The 23330-nt window shown below is 33.8% G+C and overlaps 1 protein-coding gene across 1 annotated transcript in view; it reads left to right on the forward strand.

Annotated features, from left to right (window-relative positions):
• Positions 1-23330, forward strand: part of LOC105530681 (anoctamin-5) — a gene marked incomplete at its 3' end in the record, with an annotated part of 85911 nt that overhangs the window by 44165 nt on the left and 18416 nt on the right. The window contains exons 9-14 of the mRNA XM_011968319.1: positions 2914-3029; positions 15635-15769; positions 16139-16244; positions 16349-16409; positions 20779-20930; positions 23057-23131. Of these exons, the coding sequence (XP_011823709.1) occupies positions 2914-3029; positions 15635-15769; positions 16139-16244; positions 16349-16409; positions 20779-20930; positions 23057-23131 (645 nt within the window). The remainder of the gene's footprint in view (positions 1-2913; positions 3030-15634; positions 15770-16138; positions 16245-16348; positions 16410-20778; positions 20931-23056; positions 23132-23330) is intronic.

The following is a 23330-nucleotide window of genomic DNA, read 5'->3' on the forward strand; positions in this document are numbered from 1 at the left end:
TTTTGAAGCTGTAAGGAATTTAAATTACATGCATTCACATATTCATTCATCAAATACATGATTGGCTTCAATTATATGTAAAGCATTCTGTTAGCCATTATTGGAACACGACCATGAATCCAAGCTCATAGTCTAGGACTCTCCTAGAAATAAAGCATGCGTACAATTGCAATATAAACTAAAGCATAAGAATGCTTCAGATGTTATGACAACTGATATTCAGAAGAATTTTTTGGGGGGGGCTGGCAAATCATTGTACGAAAACATTGAGTTTATAAGTTTAATAGAGAAGTGACATTTTACATGATTCGCCTGTTGAACCAAACCTGAAAACTTGGCCTTGGAACCAGTACTCAGCCTAATTTCTTAGCCTAATACAATAATTTTGTATTTTTAGTAGAGACGGGGTTTTGCTATGTTGGTCAGACTGGAATTGAACTCCTGACCTCAGATGATGGAAACTTTTTGATGGAAACTTTCTCATTTGAATAGCCAGTGTTTAAATTTCACCACCTATTGACAGTAGAAATCCTTTGGCTCAATGTGTATATATTCTACTTTAAGATCATCCCTTGGACATCTATTTTTATTGTTTCTTTTGTTACAGTTTTACTCTTCCATACTTAAAAAGACTTTTTGATGATGTATTCTCTTTGCAAGAAATATAGTTCTCAGTAATAGAAGAAACAAATATTTTAATTGAAACAATTGGCAGCTAAATAATTCCCCATTTTTTGAACAGTGTTGCTGTAATAGTTCTCAAAAGCCCAAAGCCAAGCTCTTCCTTTTCTAGGACTTTGTCTGTTGTGCTAGTTTTCCTCTGTTAATATTTAATTTTTGTTTTGTTTACTTTTGTTTTTTGAGATGGCATCTTGCTCTGTCCCCCAGGCTGGTGCGTGGTAGGGCAATCTTGGCTCACTGCAGCCTCCGTCTCCAAGCAATTCTCCTGCCTCAGCCTCCTGAGTAGTTGGGATTACAGGCACATACCACCACACCTGGCTAATTTTTGTATTTTTCGTAGACAAAGGGTTTTGCTGTGTTGGCCAGGCTGTAATTGAACTCCTGACTTCAGATGATATGCCCGCCTCAGCCTCCCGAAGTGTTGAGATTACAGGCATGAGCCACCACAACTGGCCAATATGCAATATTTATTCAGTAGTATGAGAATTTACTCTAAGTCAGTTCAACACTGATTAGTTTTTTTTTTTTCTTTATGTGTTTCCTGTAAAAGTAAAGGAAATTTTCCAAAATGAGTCACCATTTTCAACAGGAGTGTCAATTTAGTAACTTAAGTATTAGAGAAAACAAACAGCCTCTTCTTTTATTCAACAGCCCTTGAACACATATATGGTACCTAATCACTGAGGATTGGTTCCAGAACCAATCCCCTGACCCTTGAATACCAAAATTCCAGCATAATCAAGTTTATTATATAAAATGTAGTAGTATTTGCATATAGCCTACACACATTCTTCAACATGCTTAAATTCATCTCTAGATTATTTATAATACCCAATGCAATATAAATGTAAATAGTTGTTATGCTGTGTCTTTTTTTTTTACTGCTGTTTAAAATTATTTACAATCTTCTGTTGGATAGATTTGAGGATTCAGAACCTACAGATACAGAGGGCCCACTGTCACATTTTTTTTTTCCTGGGGCAAAGAAACTCTTAGGAGATTATAGATTCTAAACAATAACATGGACATTTGGTAAAGCAGAGATCTAAAGTAGGTTAATAAACACTTTGCACTGCATTCTGTGCCAATCTTTCTTCACAAAAGGGCTCATTCTTTTTTCTAGAGATTTTGAGTTTTTTTTTCAATTAATTTTTAGGGCATTAATTCTATCCTTACAATGCCATATCATAAAGCCAAACTAATGTCTTCAGTCATCACCAGTTTTAAACTATACATGTAGCTTTTCAGTAGAGTCATATAGGCTCATTGGAAATGCAATGTCACTGAGCTGTCTAACTAGAGATAGCTATAACTTACTATTGATTTTACTTTTTAATCTTTCTTTTCTTCTGAATGCAACATTAGGTACTGGATTTTCCCTTATGTGCTTTACAGAATCATTTTTCAAAATACCCACATAGGCTGCTTTTTTGGTTGTTTAATTTCTTAAGATTCAGTTGAATTACCTACAGAAGAAGAAAAAAGTTGGAATCTTGGTGATGCAAAATTTAACGCCTTATCATATATATATTTTCACATGTGCTAAATTTTAAACTGGATATCTATTCAGTGCTGCCTTCAGCAGTTCATTTGTCTACGGTGAAAACAAAATGTCTTAAACAGCCACAGTGTACACAATACTTTGCTAGGCCATGAAAATATATAAATAATATTAGTCGGTATCTAACAATGGGAGAAGAGCTTATGCATGAAGCAATACTGAGCCCCTTAAATGCTAAAGTTTTTTGTAATATTTTAAGTTCTTTGGCAAGTGGCTATAAGAAAGGACAGAACAGGAGTCTCTTCCCGTAATAGCAGTATGACCTTGGATTCATTGCTTAACGTTCCTTGAGGTTTACTTTTTTCATCTATAAAAAAAGTGTTAGCCCATTTCTAAAGTCCTATCTAGTTATATAGTGATATGGCTCTCTGGGCCTGGAATATTGTATTAGGATTTGAGCAGAGAAGAAAGGGCATTCCACGTGAAAGAATAGCTTGAGTAAAGCCAAAGTCTTACACTTTTACTTGTATTTTGAGATATCTTTGTGTGATAATTTAATAAATAAATATTATTATAGTTTGTGAAATAATTTCATATCAATTGAATATGAAATCTAAAAGTAAAAGAAAACATACCCTTGTTTACTAACCTTCTTAGAACAGCAGTGTTTATTTACTTCACCTTTGTCTTTTGCTTCATCTTTTATGTACCCTCCTCTTGAATATCTGCAGGGTCAATATTGGAAGCCATCAGAACCTCCCAATCCCACCAATGAAAGATACATACTTCACCAGAATTGGGCTCGATTTTCCTATTTCTACAAGGAGCAGCCATTAGACTTGATTAAGTAAGTTTCATACATAGGATCAGACCAATTAAAACTTGATAATGTGATTTTTATTCACAATGGCATAATATTCTGTTTTATTTAACTACTATTTTCACCCACTACATTTCACAACTTCTTGGTTTCATATCTACACTATCAATTAGCAATTCATTTAGGAAAATGTTGTTGCTAAATTGATGAAATACAACAGAGATCGTATAGTGGTTAAGAGGTTAGACCTTAGCATTTAACTAGGCTGAATTCTAATCCAAGTTCTGCCTCTTGAAAGTTATATGAATTTGGTCAAGTTACTTAACCATTATGAAAATAGGAATAACAATATTACTACTTTTTAGCATGGTAGTTATAATATCTATACTATCTGTAAAATGGGAATAGCGATATTACTACTTTTTAGCATAGGGACTAGCACTTAGTGTTTAGTACATATTAGTTTTTGTTTCTCCTGAAGTCCAGAAATTTGGAACATAAGACAAAGGTTGTGTATTGATGTTTGTGTGTATGCTTTCAGTGAGCTGTGATGACATTTGTTCTATGACCTCAATCCTTTAGACAGTTTCATTAGCTAAGCAAGAAGACTATGGTTGCAGGTTATTGCTTTAAAGCATAGCAATACTACAAGCATACAGGATATTAGGAGACTTCTATGATTTTATTCAATGAGCTATTAGATTAGAGATCTCTTGCTACTATAGGCAGTGTTTTTTACTTGGTGATTTATACTTGCATTGCTATGCTTACACAGCATCACAGTATCTGTTTCATGAGACTGATTTGAGTGGATCCATCCAAATCAATTGAAATGTTATCTCAACAGTATGTTTAAGTGAAACTAGAGGACACATTTTGAAAAATAAATGTCAGTTAGTCAGTTTATAAACTGGGGCTTTTGATAAATCATGCTAACTCCTTCTTGAATGGTTATTTTAACTGTTTTGAATAATAATCATTTAATACTTTAAGTTATGAAACTAAAATATTTATCAAAAACATTTCAAATAATTAGGAGATTAACAAAGTTTTAAGTGAAATTCTACCTTCATCAAACTCCACAAAAATAACTAGACTTGATTTGGATAATATTGATTTAGTCCTATTTTTGTTTTTATGTATAAAAAAGCAGAGAAACATTTTTTTTTTTCTGAGAGCAATGGCATCTTTCTCTTTCATGCTAAGATTTTTCTGTATTCACTAAATAGTATATTACTGATATCCTTCTATGAATACACAAAGATCTGTCTGATACTATTTAGTGGAACACAGAATACCTTATTATAAATTTTTCATAATTCATTTATTGGTTTTTCTATTGAAAAACATTAGGCTGTCCCAATTTTTAAATATAATTTCAACTTTTTAGTTTTAGATTCGGGGGTATACATGCATGTTTTTTATGTGGATAGATTGCATGATGCTAACGTTTGGGTTACAGATCCTGCCACCCGAGTAGTGAGCATAGTAACAAATAGGGAGTTTTTTAACCCACACCCCTCTCCCATACTACCTCCTCTAGTAGTCACTAGTGTATATCGTAGTCATCCTTATGTCTATGTGTATTCAATATTTAGCTCCTACTTACAAGGGGGAACATGCAACATTTGGTTTTCTGTTCTCTTATTAATTTGCTTAGGATAATGGCCTCCAGCTGCATGCATGTTGTTGCAAAGGACATAATTTTATTCTTTTTGACAGTTGTGTAGTATTCCTTGGTTTACATATACCACATTTTATTTATTTACTCCACCATTAAAGGGCACCTAGGTTGATACCATGTCTTTGCTATTGTGAATAGTGCTGCGATGGACAAATGGGTGCATGCGTCTTTTTGGTAGAACAATTTATATTGCTTTGAGTATATACTCAGTAATGAGATTGTTGGGTCAAATGATAGCTCTGTTTTAAGTTCTTTGCAGAAGCTCCAAACTGTTTTCCACGGTGGCTGAATTAATTTTCATTTACATCAACAGTGTATAAATGTTCTCTTTTCTCCACAATCTCACCAGCATCTGATATTTCTTGACTTTTTAATAATAGTCATTCTGACTGGTATGAGATGGTATCTAATTGCAGTTTTGATTTGCATTTCTCTGGATTAGTGATGATGAGCATTTTTTATATGTTTGTTGGCTGCTTGTACGTCTTTTGAGAAGTGTCTGTTCATGTCTTTTGTCAATTTTTTAATGTGGTTATTTGGATATTGCTTGTTGATTTGTTCAAGTTCCTCATAGATTCTGGATATTAGACCTTTGTTGGATGTGTAGTTTGTGAATGTTTTGTCCTATACTGTAGATTGTTTACTCTATTGATAGTTTCTTTTGTTGTGCAGAAGCTCTTCAGTTTAATTAGGTCCCACTTGTCAATTTTTTTTGTTGTTGCACTTACTTTTGGTGACTTAGCCAAAAATTATTTACCCAGGCCGATGTAGAGAAAGATATTTCTTAGGTTTTCTTCTAGGATTTTTACAGTTTGAGGTCTTACATTTAAAACTCTATTCCATCTTGAGTTATTTTTCTACATGGTGAAAGATAAGGGTCCAAGTTTTATTCTTCTGTGTATTGCTAGTCAGTTATCCCAGTACCATTTATTGAATACAGAATCCATTCCCCATTGCTTGTTTTTGCCAGCTTTGTTGAAGACCAGATGGTAGGAGGTGTGCAGCTTCATTTCCGGTTTCTCTGTTTAGTTCTATTGGTCTATGTGTCTGCTTCTCTACCAGTACCACACTATTTTGCTTACTGCAGCCTTATAGCTTAGTTTGAAGCCAGGTAGTGTGATGCTTCCAGCTGTGTTCTTTTTGGTTAGGATTGCTTTGGCTATTTGGCCATTTTTATGGTTCTATGTTAATGTTAGAATAGCTTTTTCTAACTCTGTGAAAAATGTCATTGGTAGTTTGATAGGAATAACATTGAATTTGTAAATTGCTTTGGGCAGTATGGCCATTTTAATTATACTGATTCTTCTAATCCATGAGCAAGGAATGTTGTTTTGTTTATTTGTGTCATCTCTGATTTCTTTCATCAGTGTTTTGTAGTTTTCCTTGTAGAGATCTTTTACCTCCTGGATTAGCTGTATTCCTAGATATTTAATTTTCGTGGCTATTGAAAATGGAATTGTGTTCTTGATTTGACTTTTCAGCTTGAACATTATTGACAGATAGAAATGCTACTCACTTTTGTTCATTGCTTTTGGGTCCTGAAACTTTACTGAAGTCTCTTATCTGTCATTTATGAAGTCTAGGAGACTTTTGGTGGAGTCTTTAGGGCTTTCTAGGTATAGAATCATTTGTCAACAAAGAGAGATAGCTTTTCTTCTTCTTTTCCTATTTGGATGCCTTTTATTTTTTTTCTCTTGTCTGATTCCTCTGGCTAGGACTTAAGTACTATGTTGAATAGGAGTGACAACAGTGGACATCTTTGTTTTATTTCATTTCTCAAGGGGAATGATTCCAGCTTTTGCCCTTTCAGTATGATGTTGGTTGTGGGTTTATCATAGATGGCTCTTATTATTTTGAGGTATGTTCATTCAATACCAAGACTATTGAGGGTCTTTTTTATCATGAATGGAAAGGGATGCTGAAGTTTATCAAAAGCTTTGTCTGCATTTGTTGAGATGATCATATGTTAATCGTTTTTCCTCATAATTCTATTTATGTGGTGAGTCACATTTACTTATTTGCACTTGTTGAATCAGGCTTGTATCTCAGGAATAATGCCAGTTTGATCATGATGTATTAACTTTTTGATGTGCTCCTGGATTTGGTTTACTAGTATTTTGTTGACAACTTTTGTGTCTATATTCATCAGGGATATTGGCCTGACATTGTCTCTTTTTGGTTGTTGTGTCTCTATCAGATTTTGGTATCAGGCTGGTGCTGGTTTCATAGAATGAGTTATAGAGAAGCCTTTCCTTGTTGAGTTTTTGGAATAGTTTCAGCAGGGTTGTTACCAGTTCTTTGTATGTCTGCTGGTATTTGGGTGTGAATTCATCTGGTCTAGGAAATTTTTTGGTTGGTAGATTTTTAAATTAATGATTAAATTTCAAAACTTATAATGGTCTGTTCGGGTTTTTACTTTCTTCCTAGTTTAATCTTGGGAGCTTTTGTGTTTCCAGGAATTTATTCATTTCCCCAAGATTTTCTAATTTATGTGAATAGAATTTTTCATAACAGTATTGGAGGATTTTTGATTTCTATAGGATTAGTTATAATATCATCATTGTCATTTCTCATTAGACTTATTTGGATCTCCTTTTTTTCTTTGTTAATATAGCTAGTGATATATCTTGTTTATTCTTTTGAGGAACCAATTCTAGGTTTCATAGATCTTGTGTATAGATTTTTACGTCTCAACTTAGTTCAATTCTTCTATAATTTTAGTTGTTTCTTCTGCTAGCTTTGGAGTTGGTTTGTTCTTATTCTCTAGTCCCTCTAGGTGGAATTTTAGATTTTTATTTTGAAGTCTTTCTTACTACTTAATTGAGGCATATTAGAGCTGTAAACTTTCCTCTTAGCACTGCGTTAACAGCATCCCAAAGATTTTGGTAAGTTGGATCTTATTTTTATTAATTTCAAAGAATTGTTTGATTTGTGCCTTAATTTGGTTTTATACTCAGGAGTTATTCAGGAGCAAGTTGTTTAATTTCCATGTATTGGTACAGATTTGAGATATGTTGGTATTGATTTCTATTTTTAAAGCACTGTGGTCTGAGTGTGTGCTTGATATGATTTTGTCTTTTTTAATTTATTGAGATTTGCTTTATGACTAAACATGTGATCTCTGAGAAGATGAGAATATATATTATGTGATTGGTTAGTGCTCTGTAGATGCCTGTTAGGTCCAATTGGTCCAGTGTTGAGTTTAATCCAGAATTATTTTGCTAGTTTTCTGCATCAGTGATCTGTCTAATGCTGTCAGTGGGATGCTGAAGTCTCCCACTACTATTATATGGCTCTCTAAGTGTTTTTATAGATTAAAAAGGGCTTGTTTTATAAACGTGGGTGCTCCATTGTTGTGTACATATATATTTAGGATAGTTAAGTCTTCTTGTTGAATTGAGCCCTTTATAGTTATGTAATGGCCTTCTTTGCCCTTCTTAATTCTTGTTGGTTTAAAGTCTGTTTCATCTGATAGAATAGAGACTCCTGTTGTTTTTGTTTTCCATTTAGATGGTAGATCTTTCTCCATCCCTTTACTTTGAACCTGTGAGTGTCATTGTACATGAGACGGGTCTCTTAAAGACAGCAGACAGTTGGGTCTTGTGTTTTTATCCAGCTTGCCACTCTATGTCTTTTACATGCAGTGTTTAGACAATTTATATCCAGTGTTAGTATTAATATGTGAGATTTTGATCTTGTCATCACGTTGTTAGCTTGTTGTTTTGTGGACTTGATTGTATAGTCTCTTTATAGTGTCTCTGGACTATGTGTTTAACTGTGTTTTCTAATGGCAGGTATTGTTCTTTCATTCCATGTTTAGTACTCCTTAAGGACCTCTTGTAAGCCTTGTAGAGTGGTAAAAAGCTATCTCAGAATTTGCTTGTCTAAGAAGGATTTTATTTCTCCTTCACTTAGGAAGCTTAGTTTGTTGGGATATGAAATTCTTGGTTAGAATTTCTTTTCTTTAAGGATGCTACAAATAGGCTTCCAATATCTTCTGACTTGTAAGATTTCTGCTGACAGGTCTGCTGCTAGCCTGATGGGCTTCCATTTGTATGTAATCTGACTCTTCTCTCTAGCTGCCTTTAAATTTTTTTTGTTTGTGTTGAACTTGGTGAGTCTGATGACTGTGTGCCTTGGGGATATAGTGTCTCATTAGGGTTCTCCATCTTTCTTAAATTTGTGTATCAATTTCTAGTGGGATTGGGGACAATTTTATAGACTATATCCTCAAATTTTTTTCCAGATTGTTTACTTTCCTGTCTCAGGAATGCCAATAAATCATAAGTTTGGTCTCTTCATATAATTCTAAATTTCTTGGAGGTTTCGTTCTTTTTTTTGTTTGTTTTTTCACCTTTGTCTGGCTCAGTTGATTTGAAGAACTGGTTTTTGAGCTCTAAGATTCTTTCCTCAGCTTGGTCTATTCTGATATTAATACTTCCTATCATATTATGAAATCCTTGTAGTGATTGCTTCCTTTCCAGAAGTTCAGTTTTGTTTTTTCCTAAAATGGCTATTTCATCTTTCAGCTCTCAGATTGTTTTACTGGATTTCTGGATTACTGGATTGGGTTTTAACTTTTTCTTGATTCTCGCTGAGTGCCATTTCCATCTAGATTCTGAATTCTATGTCTGTCATTTCTGTCGTTACCATCTAGTTAAGAACCATTGCTGAGAAGTTCATTTGGAGATAAGGGGACACTGACTTTTTGATTTTCCAGAGTTCTTGCACTGAATCTTTTTCGCCTGAGAGGGCTGGTGTTCCATTAACTGTAGTATAAGTTAAGTATAATCAATTGGCTTCATTACTGGGTGTTTTCAGAGAGCCAAGGCTCTGTACAGGGTCTTTGTGGCAGGATTCTTGCCTTGAGTTTCACAGTTTTGTATATTGGCAGTGTTTTTGGTGTTGTAATTTGGGCTATTATCCAGTAGATGGCACTTAGGAGTAAGAGCCAGCAAATAGGCTCCGCCTTGCAGCGCTTCAGTATTTCTGCCTATTCACAGCAGTGCTCTGTGGTGGGATGAAAAGAGAGATGACCCTCTCTCCTTCCTGGTATGCTTCGGGATCCTGGGAGAGCCCCTTCTGATCACTGGCACTCTGTATTTCCTTTGTTACTTGCTAATTTCAGTATTACTTCTGATATGATCTGATACGATTTATAATTTGCTCTACTTATCTCTGGTGTTCAATCAATTTTTGTTTTATATCTTTCCACTCTTCTCTATTCCTTTTTTTAGTTTTTATGTTTCTGGGGTTTTCTTGTATCAGCAAATATTTATTTGAGAAGAGTTCACTCCGTTTTTAGGTTTTTATTACAGTATTATTCAATTTCATGTTATTTGGGGAGAATTATCAAACTAAATAATTTACTTCACATTTTTTGACTTTGTTTTTGTTTTACATTTTTTTTGTGGATGTGGTCTACATATTTCAATTTGTTTTTAATTTATGAACAGAGTTTCTAGCACTAGAATGCCCTTCTCTGTTAGTCCATCACACATTCTCAAAATACTGTCTGTAGACACATTTTCTGCAGTGTTAAAAATGTCATTTTCATCATTGTGTGCCTGTGTTTTTGACTCTGGCTCATCGCATGAGGTCAGGGGTAGCATTTTTTACTTGTGGCATCATGTTGGCACTCAAAAAATTTTAGATTTTGGAGAATTTTGTATTTTGAATTTTCAGATGAGGAATGCTCAACCTGGTGAATGGGAGTGAGGGAGAATCTGTTTCTGTGTGTGCTGGACCTGAAGCTTCCTGTGAGTCTCAGAGCTGTGGGCACCCATCTTCCCTTGCCCTGCGAAGCCTATTTCTTTCATTTCTTTTTTTTTTTCCTTTTAACTAGCATTTAATTTTACAGAGTTTGACCTTATAGAACCTCAAAATAAGGTACTTACTTGTTTTCACATAACATATCTTAAACCTGTGGAATCTTTAGGTTAGCACGATTAAAGCACCTGCCATCAAAAATGCATTTTACAGTCTCTCCATGGCTGTATGTTCCAAAACTTAGCTGAGTTGGAGTATCAGAAAAGTTACATTGTAGATGGTCAGTAATCCGGGCAAGATGTTGACAGTAACCAGGAGATCCAGAAGTAAGAAGGTTCTATATAATGTCCTCAAAGCCTGGTGAGCCTCTTAATCTAGCTCTTGGCCTTTTAATTTAGCCCTTGCCTCAGGGTTTTCAATTATGCTGTTGTAGGTTTTGTTTGTTTGTTTTTGTTTTTGTTTTTGTTTTTTTGCACACAACCAGAGCCGGCTAATTTTTGTATTTTTAGTAAGGACAGGGTTTCACCGTATTGGTCAAGCTGATTTTGAACCCCTGACCTCGTGATTCACCCACCTCGGCCTCACAAAGTGCTGGGATTACAGGTGTGAGTCACCGCGCCTGGCCATGGGTTATTTTTTTAAAGAATCGTTTTTAATTTTACAATAAAAGAAGTTAGTGGAAAAGTAGTATTTGTTTTACAAGAAATTCCATTTACAGAAAGGAATATTGTGATAAATATTGAACAAGATTGTTTCCTGAAAAGTAATTTTCTCCCTCTGTTCCCTTCCTCATTTCTGTCCCTTCCCCTTCTTTTCCTAATTCCTTACCCTCTAGTTATGACCTTGGACAAACTACTTTTTTTTTTTTTTTGCAGGTTTTCTTTTTTCTTTTTATTATTATTATTATTATTATTATACTTTAAGTTCTAGGGTACATGTGCATAACGTGCAGGTTTGATACATATGTATACTTGTGCCATGTTGGTGTGCTGCACCCATTCCAACTCTCCTCTCTTATTTCCTTTTTTTCTGTTTACTGCCACTCCTCCAAGGAGTACCAGTCTTCTCTTTGTATCTGATTCTTCTCAAGAAATATTGCTTTTCTCAGGCTGCCACTTCCAGTCCTGCTCTTTTCAGATTGTTTCTTATAGATTACAAATGACCAAATCCCAACATATATTCTGCATTAGGGGATTTAGTTAAACTTTTCTCTAGGCGTTATTTTAGCTGTATTTCTTTATGTTTCCCACCCTACTTTACATTTTTCCCCTATAATTTCTTAAACATCCCCACCTCTCTCCTGTGTCTTAGGTTTGTAGCAGCGGGTGTTGAAGTTGTGTTTATTTCCTTACTTACAGGTAATTTGAGGATCATGATGTTCTGTGTCATGATACTGAAGGCCTGTATTGAGTTTGGATTTTTTTTCCTCTCCTTGTTGATTTCATGGGTTTTAGTAAAGGTTTTATGGGTAGACCTGATAAAAGTTAAAATATTCTTAACATAGAAAGAATTTGCCTGTAATCTCAGCACTTTGGAAGGCCAAGGCAGGCACATCAGTTTAGGTCAGGAGTTTGAGACGATCCTGGTCAACATGGTGAAACCCCGTCTCTATTTTTAAAAATAATAATAATAATAATAATACAAAAATTACCCCAGTGTGGTGGCACACATACCTGTTAGCTACTTGGGAGGCTGAGGCAGTAGAATTGCTTGAACCTGAGAAGCAGAAGTTGCAATGAGCAGAGATCATGCCACTACACTCCAGCCTAGTACAACAGAGTGAGACCCTGTTTCAAGAAGAAAAAAAGAAAAGAAAGAATTTATTCATAGATGCATAATTACAATTTACACATTTATTTTAATGACACTTTATTAAGCATCACTACATATCAAGTAAGATACTGTGCCTACAAAGATAATCAGATTGTGGTTTCCTAACATGAATTTGTTTGCAGGAACACACACAAATGCATATTAGTTACAGCACAGTAATACTCCAAACAAAATACAGAGGGAAAAGCACCTATCTTCATGACAACCTCTAGGAAAGCTTCACAGTGTTCATTCTTGAACTATGTCTTGAAAGATAAGTAGCAGGATAGTAGGTAAAGAAGTTAGGTAAGAATATCTCAGGCAAAGAGAACACACAAGAGCACTGTGTGTTTAGTTCTTCATGTAGGAGTGTCGGCAAAGGAGATTTGAATGTTTACCAGGAACAAAATCCTGAAGAATAATGCTGAAGTAAAAAGATGAAGCTTTGAAGGAAGAAAAAGATATTGCTCAGTTTTTACTTTAGAAACATCATTTTATTGGAAACAAAAGATAATTTAGATGGATATACGATTGAACTCAGGGAAGTAAGGAGGTTGTTAAAATTGTTCAGCAATAAATATTAGAAGTCTTATCAAGGCATTGGCAATGGGAAGGAGAAGAGACTATGAATTAGAAAAATATTTTTATGACAGAATTCATTGGACCTAATGGATTGTTGGATACGGAGGATAAAAATAAGGAAGACAGCATGATAGGGTGTCTAGAAAGAGATACAGTTTATAGGAATCTGAGTTCCTAGATTTCACATATTTCATGTTACGTCTACACCAAACATCACTTTCGTGTCCAGATATCTGGAACTGACTTTTCTGCCTTTTGAGCACAGATAATTTTGTCACATTAGATAATAATTTTGGGGAAGATGGCAATGCCAAGATTGAAAAAAATGGGCTGATAGAGCGTATAAAATTGAAGACTGATCACTGGCACATCAGCTCTATCAGCTCATTTTTTTCCTTCCAGCTTACACTTCATGTAACGTTTTTTGATATCCATATGTTGTATGTTAACGCTTAGAAATAAAATTGAAATACTGCCACATACTAAATAGCATAGACTAAATACAGTGTGGTACGGATAATGTTATTACAATGTGAGGATAATACTGAGGCTAAGTTTCTCAGATGTTTATGGATTCATTGTAAAAATAAATCACTTTAGAAATAAAGTTTGCATTTATTGATTGATTTCTCAAGATTGTATTCAATTTAATTCTATCATCATTCTTTTGATTATTTACTATGTTTTCGACTAAGCAGTACATCTTGGAAATACAAAATGAGGGCAGTCCCCTCACACAGTATCTCGCAACCAATATTACTGAATCTCTTCTACCTATCAGATGCTATATTAGATGGTGCAGTGCCACAATCAGTTGAAAGTCTAGTAAGTAAAATGGACAGGTTAAAAAAGATCATAGATTTAAATATATGGCATATTTTTCTAAAAAATAATACTCAAAAGAAGTCTCTCCCTATATTTGAGCTTTGATAGTGTCTCATATTATTAGATTTCTCTTATTTTCTTAGTTATGACCAACAAGATAGTTTAAATTAAATATTAAATGTGATTTCAATAATGTATACATTTTTACCATATTGCAAGTCTAATAAATATCTCTTGCTTTCTGAGATCCTGAAAGATTATTTAGTGTTAATCTGTTACTGTTAGACACCCAAGTCCAAAATTTAGTAAAATAATTTGTATATTTCCACATGTAATAAATACTTGCCTGATTTCATTTAGTAAATTCTCAGCAATTTCTCTTTTTGACAGGTCTAGAGTTCTTGAGGGATTTTATTTTTTATGCTGAAGGAATAAGAATTGTGACAATCAAAAAGGAGAAAAAAGTAGTACTTTAAGGTTGTTGAAATATCCAGTTTCCTTATGAATTATTAAAGAATGTTTAAGTCTATAGCAATAATGATGATATTATATTTCTAATAACATTGATTCTGTAATTTTTAAAACATTAAAATAGACATGGTAAACAGTAAATTTCATAAAATATATGTTTGTACTTTTTTCTGATTTTGATGTTATGTACTATCACAGTATTTTCTACATTTTTCAGCAAAAAACTGGGAGAAGCAAAGTTCATTCACTCTAAGTATGAGTAAGCTAAGGAAGTTGTGAATGGCAGATTAACAGGGGAATATTATAGCATTGTAATTTAATTTCAAGTTTACAGTGATCTGGAAAACCAAATTAGGGAAATTAACAATGCAAAAATGTTTATCATCACTGAAAAGCATGAAAAAAGACAGGATAAGCAGAAAGATATCTACTAATTTTAAGAGTGTTGAAATATGAAGAGTGGGAGGTTCAATAAAATTAATATTGTATATGATAAATATATTTTAAAATATCATTGTGAAAAAACATTTATAACTGTTATGTTCAGATATGTGTTCTTGTTGAACATATATATAAATTACAATTTAATATTAAGTACTTTCATAGAATCATATAGCACGTTGCTAGAACACAAAAGGTATCACATCTTTTTGCCTAGGAAACTGTGGAAAGACTCACAGGTTTGGTGAACTGGGATCTATATGAACAAGGAGGAGGGTTAATCAGGTTAAACAACAACAATAACAAGAAAACCTGACTTTCTGAGGAGGAGAAAACTACTTTCTCTCATTGCTAAATGGGGTACTCGGTTAAAAACAAAATACTCGGTTGCGAGAATTAAAAGGTTGTGCCAATAAATGCTGTCACTTTTCAGTTCTTTGAAAACCAAGAGCTGAGCTGCATATTTCATAGAATTTTTGCTAAAGTAGTCATGTTTAATTCCTTGGCCTGCTACCTATGTTATAATCCTGTAAACTTCCAAGATTCAGACTTGGAGAAAGATGGAAATGTATACCTACAATGTGGTCAGAGAAATGTTTTCAGTTTTAGAAAGAGGGATAAAGCAAAAGTCCATGCAGATTTTGGATATGGTTTTGATTTGTTAAGTTCATTCCTAGAAATTACATTGTAGAATATTCTGTAGTTTATTTAAAGACCATTTAAATTATCTTTATAATACAGAGGCTTTCCAAATTATCATATTTAAATTGTAAATTTAAATTCCATTTAATTGACTTTCTACTTATATCCGTTATCCCTTTTAATCCTTGTATCAGCCCTTTCACTATGGAATAAGTACTATCTGTGTTAAAACATGATAATGATATGGAAACTGAAGTTTAAAGAGTTGAGTAACTTCACTAAAATTATATGTCTAGAAAGCAATGGAGCCAAAATTAGAATATATGCCTGTCTGAATAAAAAATCAAGGCTCTCTGTACTATAACATTCATCCATATTCTGATTCTGTTTTTACTCTTTTCAACAGGAATTATTATGGAGAAAAAATTGGTATCTATTTTGTCTTTCTTGGATTTTACACAGAAATGCTATCCTTTGCAGCTGTAGTTGGCTTAGCTTGTTTTATTTATGGTTTATTATCAATGGAAGATAACACAAGCAGGTAAGTGCACCTGAGTTGCCCAGATAGAGAAAACGTCTTTATCTTGTGCCAAACGAAGCTGTTGTTATTATTTCCCTGGCGTTTCCTTCAGAATGTTTCCTTATAGCAGCAGATAATTGATGTTTTCCAAAAACTACTCAAACATAACAGTAGCCTCTCACCTGGTGCTTTATGGAAAATCTGTTTTTAATGATGGGCTCTGAAAAGTCTACTCCTCAAAGCATGACTTGACCCACTATAGAAATTGCTGCTTGATTGCCCCCTCTGTTATATGTGAGAAGTTATATAAGTAGTTGTTCTAATAAGAACAGCTTGGACTTTTACCTAAACGCCTATCACTTTTCAGTAACTTGGCTGTTCCTCTTGCAGCACTGAAATCTGTGACCCTGAGATTGGTGGTCAGATGATCATGTGCCCACTCTGCGATCAAGTGTGTGATTATTGGAGACTAAATAGTACATGTTTGGCTTCAAAGGTATGTATACATTGTAATATGTTGAAAAGGCTTTGAATTTTCCTCCTTTTCAATGCATTCAGTACTAAATTATCTTTGTGTTATTGTTATTGTTATTTTTACAGTTCTCCCATTTGTTTGATAATGAGTCAACAGTGTTCTTTGCAATATTCATGGGAATTTGGGGTGAGTAAATAGTCCCATAAAGAAACAGCTTTCTTCCTATTAATGTGTTGTTTTGTCTCCATATAACATATGACAGATGAAATATCTTACATACCAAATGTGGTTTTAGATCATTGGGTCTTTGTTAGCATTAATACACTGATGGAGTGCATATTAGTGGCCATTGGTTCTTGTTCCACAAAGGTCTCTATTAAACATCAGCTCATTTCTCATTTCTCATAATTTTTGAAACATCAAATACATTAATTTCTCACTGTCTTTCAGTGCCATGTTAAAAACAGGCTCAAAAGTACTTAATTCAGAGGAGACTAAACAAATATTTTGTGGCTGGAAGACATTGAGTCATGTATACAAACTGGAACAAGGATCAAAAACTTGAGGACTAATGAACATTTATTTCATCTAAATTGTCAAGTTATAGTTTCCACTTCCACATTCATTCATTAAAAGCCTTCATATAAAGTGGAATTTCCCTTAATTTTGAAAATGTCCCTTCCAGGACTTCATATTTTCCATTTCATTTGGAAAGTTAAAGTGTCATGAAGTTTTTCCTATCATTAACAAGGAAGATATGTTCTGTAAGAATAACTTTGTTAGAAGAGACCTAAAGACTGGTCTAAAATATATCACAAAACTTGGAATTCGTGGTTGTAAATTAGACATTTTTCTCAATTAAAAAACACCTCTAACAAACACAAATATGTGCCATTCAAAACTGGGCAAGGGTGGCCTGGTGCAGTGGCTCACGCCTATAATCCCAGCACTTTGGGAGGCCAGGTGGGCAGATCACAAGGTCAGGAGATCGAGACCATTCTGGCTAACATGGTGAAACCCCGTCTCTACCAAAAAATATCAAAAAAAATTAGCCGGACGTGGTGGCGGGCGCCTGTAGTCCTAGCTACTCGGGAGGCTGAAGCAGGAGAATGGCGTGAACTTGAGAGGTGGAACTGCATGCAGTGAGCCCAGATCACACCACTGCACTCCAGCCTGGGGGACAAAGCAAGACTCCATCTCAAAAACAAAAAGCAGAAAACAAAAAATACAAAAAACTGGGCAAGGGCTGCATTATCCAGGCAAATAACATCAGAATTTTTAGGTATGTGTGCAAAGCAGAGGGATTTATGGATTTCTCTCATTTCTGCTTGGCTGCTGTGGTCTGAAGAGAGCACCCTAGATTCAAAGAGAACAAAGAATCTAGAAATCTTATTAATGGTTTAACAGCAACCCCAGTTTGTGCAAGTTGTTGTATATACATCTATCTATCATGAGGCTGCCAAATCCTACCTCTCCTTACTTGGAATCGAAAATGAATGATAGGTGCATGATTAAAACAAATGCATTGTGAGAATTTTCCATTGTTTCCATGGAGAGAAATTGTGCACCAACACCTGCCTTATATTACATCATAAATAGAAGAGTGGGTGTGTGTGGAGCACCCCACAGCACTTCACAGCACTATTTGCAGTTACTTAATCACAAGTGAGACTGGTTACGTTTTTAATATTTACTGACCATTGGCTCTCCTTGATGTTTGAAGTATTTAATTTATTTTTATAATTCACAGGTACTTTTGTATAAGTACAGTAATCCTTTGTCTGCCACAGAAATTGCAAATATTTTTTTCAGTTTGTAATTTACAATTGATCTCATTCATAGTCAATGGACATTTTAATATATATTACTGGTCATAAAACTTTCCTTATGGTTTTTCTTGTTTTTGTGTTTCTTTAGAACACCTTTCCCACTCAGAGATAATGTAAGATGTTCACCTATGCTTTATTTCAGAAATTTAATGATTTCATTCTATTTATACTTTAATATAATTCAGCAACTAGTTTTTAAAATTTCTACCCTGGAACAGGTACTATTCTAGGCAATAGGAATTTAAATATGCACATACATAGTCCTTGATTGTAAGACACATTTTTAGTGTACATGCCTCCATGATTGTCATTGTGTATAAGCCAGGTTCATCACTAGATTACTTGCTCCTTTGGTACAAACACCATGGCTTTCATCTCCATAGTTCCACGGCTAGGCATATGGTATGTATTCAAATATATGTTGCATCAATGAATAATTTAAGTGCTAATTGTATTCCTTCTTAAAAATAAAAAAGGTCAATTCCTATTTAGGCATAAAATGTAAGGCCCAAACCAAGGGTCTCTTTAATTTCCTGAAATCTTTTTCAGGAAATATGTGAATCCTGTGATTCCTATATACTTATAATCACAAAAGTCCATAGAAATCATGGGAACAATTTTGGTTTTAGTCCATATCATTTCTCTTTCGTTACAGTACTCTTTTTGCTAGCTATTTTGTACCATCATTAATTTATCTCAAAATCCCTTCTATGTCAGCCAACTTTCTTATTTCTACTTCAGCATTAACAAACTTTGAGACAAAAAATTTTAAATGCTTAGTGTATTTAAAAGTTTTAGCATTATGTATATGACATCCAATCTCTTGCATAGCCATGGTAACCAAATACTGCTTCTAAAATTAATGGTAGTTGTCCTGTTGTGGTATAAACAAACAAGCAAATATTAAAATGTTTAACAGTACCAAGTTCAGGAAACTGTTCTCCCTGCTAACAGTGTATTTACTGCATACAGCAGTAATGAAATTAATAGAGTAAAAGTTTCTGCCTCATGAAATTCACAACCAGTGTTAAATGATAGTATGAATAAGTGAATGAAATATAACCTATGGTTAAGAAAGTCACAATCTAATTGGGAAAGAATCTGAAGTCTACTTTCATAGAAGTGCATTGTAAATGCTGAGGGAGTACAGAGGAGGGCTGAATTACTTTTTGACTGGAGGAGTTATATGAGGTATCTAAAATAGCCAAACTCATGGAATCAAAGAGTGGAATTGTGGTTATCAGGGGTTGGAGGATTAGGAAATGAGCAGTTATTAATCAGTAAGCATACTTTAAAGTTTCAATTAAGCAAGATGAATAAGGTCTGTACAACATTGTGCTAATGGTCCACAATAATTAATTGTACACTTTAAAATTGTTAAGTAGTTAGTCTACAGTGTTCTTCCCACTTAAATGTTTAACTGTTTCTTTAAAGTTTAAATAATGAGCAAAGGAAAACATAAGCCAATGTATACATGAGCAAATAAACAAAAAACCAACAGTCAGAAGATAGATATATTTGCACTGGAAAAATATATTTCGGAAGCTGAGACAGCAATTAAATGACTACAATGATAAAAATATAATTAGGATTTTAAAAAATGTATGGATATCCATAGTTCTTTACATTGTTTAAAAGGTAGTGAGTCAGAAAGTTGAATCTTTTATAGATGATAAAATCATAAGTTAATATTGGAGATGTTAGTATTCTCTTCCTAAGTATATCCCAATAGAAAGGCATGTATATGCACACCAATAGATTACAAGAATGTTTACAGCAGCACTATGTGTTATAGCAGGTATCTGGAAACAACTCAAATGTCTGTCAGTCCAAGAATATATAACCAGAATTGCAATTTAACCATACAGTTGAATGCTATGCAGCAATGAAAATAAATGAATTTTCACTGCACACAGCAACAAAGTTGAACCAAAAAAAAAAAAAAAGCTTGACACGAAAAACTATCAGTTGTATACCATTTATGTAAATCCATTTGTAATGGAATATTTTTTATATTGGTGCTGATTATATGGGTATATTTATTTTGTAATTTTTTTTGAATTGTACTTTTATATTTTGTGTACTTTTCTGTAAATATATATTCTTCAATTGAAAGTTGATAATTCCAGCACTCTGGGGGGGCTGGGGTGGAAGGATCACTAGAGGCCAGAGGTTTGAGACCAGCCTGGGTGACAGAAGGAGACTCAAATAAAGACATGAAAAGAAAGCTGAAGTTTTGTGTGTATACATAATATATGTATTTTAAAAGAGAGAGTAATTGTGCTGGGGATTGACTTTTATGCTTCCTAGGTATATTTCCCTAAGCCTGAGAAAGCAGTACAATGACTTAAATGATTTCCATAAAAGATAAAAGATACATGCAAAAAAAAAAATTCAGTGTTAATAAAAAGCTAATTTTAAATATTACTTCAAATTATCTGAATGAAGAAATCTATTAATATGTCTGAAAATAATTCTTGCTTGGACCACTGACCAAGAAATTAATTTAAATTTTTGTATGAGTTTTTTTTCAGTGTGTTATCGGATACACAATATTATGCCAACATTAATAATTGATGAAGTTTTAATCAAACACAACAGTGAAACAATAGCCACCTGAAACATGTGAACCATCCTGCAACCAAAGCAATTAAAGGGAAAAGTTGAAAAAGTTTTTAACTTTTTTTTATATCTTTTTTTTTATATATATATTTGTTTACCTGTAGTCACCTTATTTTTGGAGTTTTGGAAACAACGACAAGCCAGACTGGAATATGAGTGGGACCTGGTGGACTTTGAAGAGGAACAGCAGCAGCTTCAGCTGAGACCGGAATTTGAAGCTATGTGTAAACACAGGAAATTGAATCCAGTGACCAAGGTAGACTAGAATACTGTGAAATGGGCAGCATATCTCAATGGACACACTGCTATAGGTTTCTTCTCATATAATCATAGTTTAATTTGCCTTTAAAGTATTCTGCAACATATAAATGACATAAACTACTTGTCTCTAATATACATACATGTATATAAATATATATATATGAATGTATATATATGAAAATTTTCAAACACTTTCAAATGTAGATAGAAATGTATAATGAACCACATGGATGAACCCATCACTCAGAATTAATCATTTTTAATTCATGGACAATCTTGTTTCATTCATACTCATACTCCTTTGTGTCACTAAATTATTTTGAAACAAATCCAAGGCATAATAACATTAAACTAAGTTCAAAAAGGAAAATAGTGTGTATGCTGTGGGTTTTGTATATAAATGTATAGACATTGAAATGATCCTAAGTGATATATAAAAATTGAAATAGTATTTATATTAAGATTGAGGTCTTATGAGTGATTGTTTTATTAGATTAACTTTTCTTCACATGGCCCCTTTTAATTAATTATATTGACAATCATTGTATTGGTGTGTGGGGGAAGAAGTCTATGTATTAGAATGCTTAGCTGACAAACCAGCTGTATGTTCTTAACTGAGTTGTTTAACTTTTTGGTACCTCACTTTTTTCATGTGAAAATGGAAGTGCTTTCCTTTAAAGACCAGAATCTTGGTTACATATTTTTCGAGCCCCTATTTTTCCATAATCTACAATCACTGTGTTTCCTGCTGCTATTTAAAAGAGAATAATATGTGTCCCAAATACACTCTCTTCAGTAGAATTCCCTCTTCTCTTCAGAAAACTATTCTTGCAATGTAACATTTAAAATTATTTTCACCATTTAAGCTTCACTAAACAATTACTAAGTTTCATTGGAAGATCACAAAAACATCTCCAAAGAGCATGAAAGCATCTCAGAAAATACATTAACAATTTGGGTGGCAGTTTGAAATTAAGAAAATATATTAAAAGATATTGACAGAATAATGACATGATGTTTATTCCTATTTCATGAGATAAAAAATAAAACAAAAGCAGTCCCATTAGCTTTGCCAAAAATTAACAGAAAAAAAATGTATTGAATGCTTACATTTGAATCCGGTTGAAAAGCCGTATGTATTGATTCACTGTGAATCATTGACTTCACTTAGCTTTCGTGGTTTAGAAATCAAGAAACAGAGTTGTTTATGTATTTATTTATGTATGTATTTATTTTTACTTATTGCAGTGCTTCTTCAGTGTTTAAGGGCAACCAGAACCGTCATATTTAAGTCTGCATTGGGAACACACACGTGCACCCACACAAATATGCATACACATGCATGAGCACACATACATTGGGTGCATACATGAATATACATGTACACAGTCACATATACACATACATCCACACACATTCTGAGGTCTGTAGGACTCTTGGACAGCCTACCCTGCCTGTTGAGAGTCCTATTTTTATTCAGACCACCCTTAAAATTCCTAAAATGTGAAATATTATGTTATAGAATTACATGATTTTGATTTCTGCTGACAGCTTTTTTTTTCTTTTATTATTTTTTGCTTCTTTTAGGTAAAATCTACTTGCTTCTTGATGTGCCTAAGAATGTCAGCTGTATAATCAATATCTTTCATTAATGACTCTTGAAGTCTTGGCTCCTGAGCTATGTGGAAGAACACAGTTTATCTGAAAAATATAAAGAAAGCATCTAATATCATGCAGAGCAATTGCAGAGCAATGCAATTCGATTCAATTAGATAAAATTATAACACCATTAAACATCATAAAGCATGTCTGCCTAAGCAGCAACCTTCATTATTTGACTTTATTTACTGAGTGCCAGGCCCTAAACATCGTAATTCAGCATTTAGGAAATTGTGTGTATCCATTTTGTCTCATATCATGTGTAAAATACCCCATCTAGGACGCCTAGAGATTTCTCCTTCAAGAGAAGGAACCATTCCTATAATGCAGCTTTCCATGGCCTATAGTAGGCCCTTTTGGGAGGTTCCTGCTTTAACCGGGCTCTGTGATACTGACTAGTGCTTGGAGTCTTGACTTAGAGGGGAGATTTTGAATTTCTTTGTGATTTCTTCAACATCACAGGAGATGGAACCTTACATGCCTCTATATGCACGTATTCCATGGTACTTTCTTTCAGGAGCCACAGTGACATTATGGGTGAGCATTTCTTTAAAAATTGCTATAATTTCTTCAACAGGGGATTAAATGAGCTATGTTAACAGTGTTATCTGCAATGTCTCTTGAGTCCTTCCTTTCCCTCTCCCTCCCTGGTCTTTTTATCTTGGTTATAGCTCTTACACAAAATAAACTGTAATTTATAGGGATTTTCCATAATTAAACTTTGGGAAAAGATCTC

This window comes from Mandrillus leucophaeus, unplaced genomic scaffold (assembly GCF_000951045.1).
Source record: "Mandrillus leucophaeus isolate KB7577 unplaced genomic scaffold, Mleu.le_1.0 Scaffold839, whole genome shotgun sequence".
NCBI lineage: Eukaryota > Metazoa > Chordata > Mammalia > Primates > Cercopithecidae > Mandrillus > Mandrillus leucophaeus.